This window comes from Xyrauchen texanus, chromosome 4 (assembly GCF_025860055.1).
Source record: "Xyrauchen texanus isolate HMW12.3.18 chromosome 4, RBS_HiC_50CHRs, whole genome shotgun sequence".
Taxonomy (NCBI): Eukaryota; Metazoa; Chordata; class Actinopteri; order Cypriniformes; family Catostomidae; genus Xyrauchen; species Xyrauchen texanus.
The window spans coordinates 49,515,373-49,525,210 of record NC_068279.1 but is presented as its reverse complement, the minus strand read 5'-3'; the positions used below and the strand labels follow the sequence as shown (position 1 = coordinate 49,525,210).

The following is a 9,838-nucleotide window of genomic DNA, read 5'->3' as shown; positions in this document are numbered from 1 at the left end:
CAAATTTTCTGAGATCAAATTTTCTGAGATCAAAAAATTGTTATTCCACCAGGGGGCGCTTGAAGGCTCATCAAGCAAGATCGTCCATGGATCCTCCATTGATTCTCATGCTAATCTCAGAACATTTTTGTGTCTTACTGATGACATTTGTACACTAAAACTTGTAATAATTTAAAGCTGTTGATTACAAGGATTCTGTACCCACGGGAAAACTGAAATATGTCCCAAGAATTACTATAAAATATTCTTTATTATTATTTTCAGTAATTACAGACTGTGATTGGTCAGTTCTGACCCTGAGAAATGTAACAGGCACCATGTGACGAAGCGCTGTTGAATTTAAAACACTCAGTGAAGAGTTAAAATATTAATAATTTTTTTATTATAATTACTATTATTAACAAACACATTTGACAAAAGACAACGTCCGGGCCACGTCAAAATCCTGGTACATTGCCATTGTAACCACATCCTCAATTTCTAAGAAGTACCCATGTTGTTGCATAACTTCCATTATAACTTTACTTTTTGTGCCTCCCCCATCCCTTACCTCATATAATATTTCGGACTGTTCTAATCATAACCATCGAAGTTTCTAAGGAGAAGGGGCAACATTCAAGCGACGAGACGTTGGAAAATGGAGACGAGACACAATTCATACTGTCTTAAATAAATCAGCATAATCGATCAATCTCTATAATTATTATCAATGTAATAAAAATAAGTATTTTCAGGTCATGATTCATCCGTTCAAAGCAAAAAATACAGACCAGCAAGACGATTCCATGTTATTTTGCAGTTTATTTTGCGAATGATCTGAATTATTCCCTTGAATGAAAAATGGCCCTTTTCAGAGATACACCAACTTTACATTTGCACATACAATATAAATATGGGACACCAATTTGACCCTTCTTTTTAGTGCAAACCATTCAATTGAAATAAAACAACAAGGTGTCATACCTCAGTGGTGACATGAACTGTGGACAAACAATTCACAAAATGTACCTCTTTATTGATACACTTGAAGAGTTGGTAAATAAGAACACATTTATATTAAAAAAAATGTTTTAGGTTCATTCTCTATGATGCAAAACATAAAAAAATGAATCACATCCTTCTGATATCTACCTGGCCTACTGGATACATCAAATGGAGATAAACCTCACTTTTTCATAACAAACCAGCAGTATCAAATATCTCAAGGACTGAAATTGTGGTCCTGTTAGACCAGGAAATACAGCTTATTAAACGGTTTGCTATTAAAAAAGTAGTGCCCATAACCCTGCTGAAAAGACCAATTTAAACCAGTCTATGGTGGTTTTCTGGTCTTAGCCATTCTAGGCTGGTCTCCCAGCCTGACCAGTAGTCAAATACCCCAAACCCATCTAAAACCATCAAAACAGACCAGCTTTACCAGCTTGGTCAAACTGGACCACCATATTAGACATTGTCTGAATGCAAACCTGGTGATGGGGAGATGCTAAAATTGTCATGCTTTTAACAGCTTGCATGTAAAAAGGTACTTCCTATTTATGTTAATAGCAATACTTTGTTTTAAACTTAAGAGTAAAGATGACAATGCAATAACAAAACACAAAAAACAGAGTTTCGAATGAACATTCTAATATTTCCTTTTGAAACAAAAAAATATATTCTTTAAAACTTAACCTCCAGACATTTTAAATCCTGAAATCTTAAAATCCTAGGTGTTTACATATCAGTTGTGTGCTAAAAGGAGGGCAGATTTGCTCACGAATTCAAATGTGGACAAAATGTTCAAAAGTCCACATTTTCATTGCAAATGAAATACAACTTGCGTTTACGAGGATCTTAGGATTTACTTGATGGGATCCGATTCTATTCGATTTAACTATGTAGTTCTCCAAGGTCTGTTCTTTATGAGAGATACCAGTAACACCAGCTCTTTGGGATGGCAGAAAAACTCTGGTCTGTATTTATAGCTTTTGAGTTTGCAGGAATATCATGGAGGTTTTCCTTTATTTTTAATGGCAGGGGGAAGAAATGTAACCTTTTTCAGCACCAATGAGATTTCATGTAAGAGTTCAAAATACTGAAAGTGTCAAATTCAGTCCTAGTCTTATTTAAATTTTTAAGAAATATGAAAAATTCTTTAAAGTTCCAGTGGCTTCGAATGCTGGTTGTTTTCAATATCCAAGCATTGTGGTTTCTCGTTCAATCTGGCGGTCCTAACTGGCGGAGTCACTTTTGAGGCGAGGGTCCTTTGTGAAAAAGGTAGATTGGTCTCTGAAAACCTAAGAGAAGAGCATGAAAGGCACTAATATCACAACATTATCAAAATATAATTAAATAAAAAATTAAGAGAATGTCAAGGTTCAGACCTCTAGAAAAATTCTGTGGAGTTCCGATGAGCTCATAACTCGAGAAGCCAACTTCGGTAGTCAGGTAGGAGGAAAACTGCTCTGGTTTGAAGCAGATGCTATGATAATTCTTATAGATGGCATCCTGTGAAATTACAACAAAATGTAATTACTTATTGAACATTGGGGTCTCATAATGCTGTTGCTGCCGTTTAAGCAATAAGCCACCCAAGGTCTTGCACAATATCTAAATAAAACAGCAAAGCTTTGACAGCAATATTAAGCACCCGATTGAAAACATTTGGGCAAGGACACATACATCGAAAAGACATTATGGTAAATCTTTAGCATGCCTAGCATGAGTATGTAGTAAAAAAAAAAAATTATACTACGTTCGATGAAAGGAGACTCATTTGAGGCACAAGATGTTAGGCAGAATGACTTTCTGCCAAGCATCTCAATAACAAACATCAACCATCTTGGCTGACCACTTGTGTTCAAATCATTCAGGAATTGGTGTAAAAAGAGCCTTACAGTGAGTTTCTTTCTCTTGCTGTAGGAGTTCCAGGGCTGAGGCTCCAGTATGAAGAGTCCTCCTGGCCGCAGGTGCCTGTAAACCCTTTGGAAGAGCCGTTTAAGTCCATCATCACCCCAGTTCAAGTGGACCCATTTTGTCACACTCAAACACAGGATCACGTCATACTCTTCCCTTTGCATCTGCAGCAGCGCATCACTTTCCAGCACATAGTTCCCCTGTGTGTGTAAGAGGGAACAAGTTAGAGACAGAATTATAAAATAGGACAGATAAACAAGTGCAGAGTGCCTAAAAGTAGCATTTGATTTCACACATAAACATCTTTAAAAGTTATTCTGCCACACCACAAGTGGTGCTTGCTCAGACAAAACCCTGATAGCATAAATATGTCACCCAGACTATTTGGTGTGTACATTTTCATCTGAAAAATGCACTTTTTAGCATTTGCTCATCTCATGTCTCTAAAATGTTCCCAAGTGATTGTTAGAATGACGCTTAGCAGATGTCTTTGAGACAATTAAGCAGATATTATTTATTATAATATATGAAACAGTTTTGTCCACCAAGTCAGGTGAACATTGAACTTAAAGATAGTCATTTTATTGTCGTGTGACAGCCATAAAACCAAGAGGACCTCTTAACTACCCTCATGACTTTTATGAAAAGACACACTGTTGGTCAAACTGCTACGCAGTTACAAGGATAAAATATAAATGTCCTACAGTGGCCCAGTCAAAGTCCTGATCTCAATCCTACAGAGAATATTTGGCACTATTTGATAATTGCAGTCCACAAGCGTCACCCAACCAACCTGAAGCAAATCTGCCAAGATGAATGGGCCAAAAATCACTTTGTCACTGTGTGCAAAGCTGGTAACTGTTCAGGGGTCTGAATACTATTGCAAGGCACTGTGTGTGTGAGTGTATGTATGTATGTATGTATGTATGTATATACAATGCTCTATATATATATTATTGTTTTCATATCATATATTGTAATATATTTTGTTCAATCTGTGTACAAACTCTAGTATTTATTTAATGAGTACGGATGTCAAAAGTAGTTGTCAACCGATAGATCGCAGATATTGTCCGATATATTTTCCCATTTAGGGTTTTTTTCTTCTTGAGGGTGCCACAAATCACCTGCTTGCATGTGAAGCACCTGAGACATGTAAATGACCAGTCACAGTTCGTTTTGTTGTTATGTGCCATCATGTTACTAGACCGGTGTGCAACACAGTCTGCATATCAGAGCTGCGGCAGACGCGTTTGAGCTCATTATGTTAAAGTGCTTGCCCGTTTCATTCTCCCTCTCTCCCCTCAACAGTTCCCTGTATCTTTTAACTGTCTTACCTAATGATAAAAAGGAAAATAGCTATAAAACTAATATCATATCATCTGCAAATATGCACATATCTCATTAAAACTGATGTAATAAACCGCACACATCTTCAGCAGATCCAGCATCATGTGGAAATCCAGCGTTTTCTTCCAGTCAAGCGTTCAAATATCTTCCTCTGAATCGCGTATTCCATCAGCTAGAATCAAAAACTTTAGGATCAAACGTTCCTCTGATTCACAAATCAAGATCAATCTGTGACAAACCAAGCAGGCGATCCATGCCGTTTAAATTGTCAGGAGATTGAAGCTCACAGTGAATCCGCACCAGAGAGCTGCATCCGAAACCAGGAAAATGCTGCCTCCGGAGGCTGTATACAGAGGCCGGATGAAAAGAGGGTGCATTTCAAACTGTTTGGATACCAGTTTCCTTAAGAGTTCCATTCATTCAAAACAGCTGTCAGTTAAGCCATTAACTGATTAGGCAGCAAGAAAATTTTTTAGCACTCTATATATATATATTTAGCACTCATATAATGTGTTACATTTTTTTGCAATTTTATGTTTGTTATTTACTATATTATATAATATATCGGCATTGTATTGGCCACCCTGCTCTTTGGATATGGGTTTGTCAATGGCTGATACCGATATCAGTCAACCACTAGTCAAAAGTACTAAACCAAAACTAAATTATTTTTTTTATATATTAAACGATGCCAGTCTTTCTACAATGAATCACTCACTTATAGCACTTAATGTATTTCTTTGTTCTTTATTAGTGACTGTTTTTTCAATAATTACTTGAAAAACCAAGCAGTGTTAACTTTGAGAAATAATTGAGGCTCTTAATTTTGTTAACTTTTATTTAACCAAGTAAACAAGAGTGTATTCAACAGACTATTCATTATTCGAAATTGGGATAAAGAATCATGAAACTGGAATAGAATACTGAAATTTTGGTATTGTGATGACCCTTAAAATTAATACATGTAGCATATTAACCAGGTATTTTTTTAGCAAACCACCAAGTTAAATTCCTTGTATATATAATACAAATCCAAATTCTAATAACAACAGCAAAAATCTGCTTCACACACACGATTTCAGTCTTACCTTGACAAAGGTGATGTTGGCAGGGAAATCTCCAGGAGGGAGGATGTTTGTGTTCGTCTCAGACAAAGGAGGGCCAGCTATGGGTCCTCTTGAGATTCGGAGTGAAACAGGGAATGAATGCTTCCCATCAGGGAGGCCAACACATTCCCCATCCTCTATTTTCCCTCTCACTCCTTCATGATCAGCCTCTGTGGACTTATTCTCTGCATCATTCCCTTTGTCGTTCTCTCTTTCTGCAAGTCCACAATCTACCATCCCTCCTTTGTCTATGTATTTGTTCTTTCCATCTGAACACTTTTTGTTTTCAAGTGAAGAATGCTCCTCTTTTTCTCCCCTAAACCCTTCTCCATATTTCTCCTTTCTCTTTTTTTCTTCTTCTGGTAAATCATCCCATTTGCTGTACTCTACTCTATTCTGTTCTCCATTTTCCCCAAAACGTCGGGCCTGTTCTGTGTGGAGTTCAGAGAGGTAGTGGCGTATGTTCTGTCGGGCAGCATGTATCAGGGCTCCATCGATATCCAGGCCCACAATCCGTGCCGGTCGCCAGTTCTTGGCGATGGACAACGTCAGATGGCCGGTGTTGCAGCCCAGATCCAGCACAACCTTTCCTTGGAACCACTCAGGTTTCAAAACACAGATACGAGGATCTTCGGTCAGCCCTGGGTTCCGATAACCATAGTATTTGTTATAGTTGCCGAACTGAAACTTCTTTTTCTGCTGTTGTTGGTGCTGGTTGTCATTGTTCTGTGACCTCCAATGGTTTAGATGCTGTTGAGGCCTGTCTGTACCACCTGTACGAGGGCCTGGCCCTGGGGAGTAAAAGGGCTGAGAATGCCCCCCGGATCTTGGAGCCCAGTTTCTCGCCCCATTTGAACCATTGCCATCCTCCAATCTCCCCATAGCCCGCTTACGTTTGCGCTGCTTGCTTGATGAAGGGTTGGTGGGGTTTGCAGATGGCGGTACCGTAGAATTGTCATTGGTGGGTGGAACACATCCTATTTTTTCCTTCAGTTCACCGCCATTTGTAGATAAATTAGGTTTTTTTGAACATGGAACCTCAAAAGTGGAGATCAATAGCATATTGTCCTCTTTCAGGGCCTCAGGGACGAGGCTGTCCACCACACTGCCTGACTTAAAATGTGATGTGGTTCCAGTCTGATCTTCTGTACAACATTTAGACTCCGGTAAATCAGATTGTGTGACCATTCCACCTCCTCCTGAACCTGCTCCATGGTGCTTGTTCCGATGTCTTCGCTTGCCTCCACCATTTTTCAAGGGGGACACCAGCCGATTGCGGCCTCCTGTGCTAGGGCAATTGAGATTGAGGGGGTCTGTGATATCTCTTGGTATCAGGATCTCTACAGGATCTCTGCTTTTGGCCGGTAATGGCGAAGACTTGGGTGTCTCTGCATTGAGGGCCCGGTTAACCTCTTCATCCAGAAGGCTGTTGAGGTTGAGCGGGTCAAAAATGTTCCCGCCCAGCAGGAAGTTAGTTGGCAGGACCGACTCGCTTTCGGAGTTGGCACGCCGTCGTCGCTTCCCATAACAAGGGTGCTTGAAGCCAGCACTCATAGTGTTGCGTCGTTTGTTGAGTCTCTGCTGTTGGGGTTTTGACTGTTGAGGATCATTCTGGGTCTTTGTAGACCCAGATTCGGCCCCAAGCACGCTACATTCACTCACTGCTCCGTTACCTGTTGTGGAGTTTTTATCATTGTGCTCCTGTGATGTCTCATTTCTTGGTTCTTCACTATCCTTTTTGCTGAAACTTGTACCTGTGGTCTTTCCGGGTATGCTGGTATTGTTTCGAGAATGTTCTGAGTGCTGTTGATAAGATGGGTCTGTTTGCCCCTCACATGATAAAACAGTTTCTTTGTCAAGTGACATCTCTATCATTTTTCAGGCTAGCATTGGAGGAGACATGAATCTGAAAATGAAAGCACAAAGCAATTACATAAAAAGACATGTGCACATGCAGGAATGCACTCAAACACAAAATAATTACTTAATTCAATCAAAAAATATTATATTTTCCTACTGGAATTGCTATCACTATTTTAAAGCAATCCTGAAAGAACCTACCAAGTGATGGACAATTTATAGGCCTCTCTCTATTTACCAATATTTTGCCATTTTCAAGCAGCGTCAGTCAATAAGTGTGCACTATAGGCTTATTAACTGAAAGGGTCTTGCCACCTAGTGGTCATTCCAAAGTATAGCCATTTTTCAGAATTTTGAGTAAATATTATGTAAAATAAGTGTTCATGTAAATTTTGCACATTTGATTACATCATATTTGCTATCATTAAATTGTAATGCATTGCTATATTTCATTTAAAAAATTATAATAATAAAAAAAAAGTATCTGTTGTCTTACGGAGTCTGTCTTATCAAAGATGTGTAAGTGTTGTCTGGATGCCTCTTTACTGTTCTGTCAAAAGCAGAGAATAACTTGATTATTTCAAATCTCACAGAAACATGGTTTTCTTGCTTTGTTAGGATTTTGGGAGTTATCAGCATGTACTGTTGCACATGTAAACATGCTCACTGTATCTCATATACATCTCTGTTCTAATCTGTACTTTGCAGAGCAATTTCAAACTTTATAATGAAGGACTTCTCATGTTATTGCCTCCTTGTAATATATCGCTTAAGTTGCATTCCTTATTTGTGAGTTGCTTTGGATAAAAAGCGTCTGTCAAATGAATAAATTTGACCAGCATTTTAACTGCCTTGCTCTATGTTGTTATCAGTCCACCACTAATCCAAATGCAAATTGTTTTTACAGGCCAAGATGGCACACGTACATCTCCGAGATGTCTGTTTAAGAGCAAGAAAAGCCTCACATTCTAATCAGCATCTGCTAAACATCTTGTAAAATTCAGGTTTACATTTTAAATTATAAACGTCTGTAAGACATCTGCTGAATGTCTTACTGACATCCGAGAGGAAACATCTTCTAGACATACAGCAGAGGAGCAAACAACCTAACAAAATGACAAATAGACGTCTGGGTGATGCACATGTGCTATCAGGGGGATTACAACATAAAACAAAAACTACATCTTTAAGAACACAAAGTTTGCAATAGAACTATTAAGATTATCAATAGAATTAAATACCCCTGTATGACATATAAAGGAATTAACGCAAAATCTCTCAGGATTGTAAAACACATATAGTTCCACACGTGCTTCCCTTTAACTGTCTTAAATGCAAAACGTTATCTCAATAACGTTTCGCTTACAATTAGAGTTCTGGCAAAGATTGTGGAAAACAATTGGAATTCATGTTGATCCAGTATTTTTATCTTAGAGCATTCTTATTATCCCCCAGTATTGGCTCCTAATTATAATGAGATTTCAACAGATTAATAGAACTGGAGATGATAAATAATCACTCATACTGCATTACATTTACAATGCAAAAATGAAACAACTGTTGAGTGATGTCAGGTGATGCTGGCATTTCTCAAGTGTGCGTGAAGTTAATGTACGTTAGCACAACGTCCACCCACCTTTACTGTATCCGAGCCCGCCTCCTCGAGACTGTTGTAATAAATTGATAATTTTTACGAACCACGCCTCCAAGCGTCCTTCATAAATAACACATAACGCAGTAAGATCAGCACAACGAAAATAGCAGAGTAAATAACGAAGTACCTAAACAGGACCAGCACTGCGCTCAACACACAACCCGCGGGGCTCTACTTTCTCCGCCCTTTCTTAAAGGTACAAACCCAACTACCTCCCTCCCTTGCCAGTATTTCTCTACGGCGGACGAAAAAAACCCAACAGCAGCTCGGTCACTGTAACGACTGGTGTCCTTGCACATCCCGCACTGACAGCGCTAGCGCCTTAATATGCACAGCTGTCCGCTGACGTCACGTCCAAAACCAAAACAATAAATTCTGAGGACACACCCCTTAAAAATAAAGCGTATTAAAATATAAGAATTACTCCCTTAAACTATCGACAGGGCTGTGTGGAGGTAAGGATCAAAATGTTCTCAATAGTTTCCTTTTTATTATTTATATAGCCTAACTGTTCGACAGAACTACAGCGCGATCGAACTTACTAATGAGCTGCAGACTCTCGCTGTGAGGAACGGGGCTTTCAGCTTTTATATACACCAAGCAAACTGATGACGTCAGGACAAGCAGCTGAGGCAGCCAATAGCAGTCGAATGCTTGGAAAACGCTCGTTTCACTGTCCAATGATATACATTTCAGGGAGGGATTACCCTAGTTTCCACTGTATGGGTGTCTCAACTAGGTGCCTGAGTTAAAAAGCAAACTTCCTCAACAGACTTGACCGCTTCATGGACCTCGTTAAAACCACCAGTATATGTCGTGTGTTTTGTTTACACAGTCCCATGTAAATGAATGATTTTGCACCTGCGTGCTTTCGGTTGTTATTCAAACATTGCACATTTCCTAACAGGCAGCCACACAATTCCCCCACAGCCTTTCTATCAGCATGTAAATCATTTAAATTTTGTAATATTAG

The 9,838-nt window shown here is 39.0% G+C and overlaps 1 protein-coding gene across 3 annotated transcripts; it reads right to left on the bottom strand.

Moving 5' to 3' along the window:
* Positions 1 to 633: 633 nt before the first annotated feature.
* LOC127638962 (7SK snRNA methylphosphate capping enzyme-like) lies at positions 634 to 9,419 on the bottom strand. 3 transcript variants are annotated; one of them, XM_052120754.1, is made up of 6 exons: positions 8,848 to 9,412; positions 7,708 to 7,761; positions 5,334 to 7,257; positions 2,877 to 3,095; positions 2,364 to 2,487; positions 634 to 2,276 (listed from the first exon to the last, which is right to left on the bottom strand). In XM_052120754.1, exons 3-6 carry the CDS (start codon positions 7,224 to 7,226, stop codon positions 2,224 to 2,226), a joined length of 2,289 nt encoding a protein of 762 aa, XP_051976714.1. In that variant the 5' UTR covers positions 7,227 to 7,257; positions 7,708 to 7,761; positions 8,848 to 9,412; the 3' UTR covers positions 634 to 2,223. The 3 variants fall into 3 exon arrangements, with proteins under 3 accessions (XP_051976714.1, XP_051976727.1, XP_051976722.1); XM_052120767.1 differs by lacking the exon at positions 7,708 to 7,761 and having other exon boundaries at positions 9,408 to 9,419; XM_052120762.1 differs by lacking the exon at positions 7,708 to 7,761.
* Positions 9,420 to 9,838: the final 419 nt, after the last annotated feature.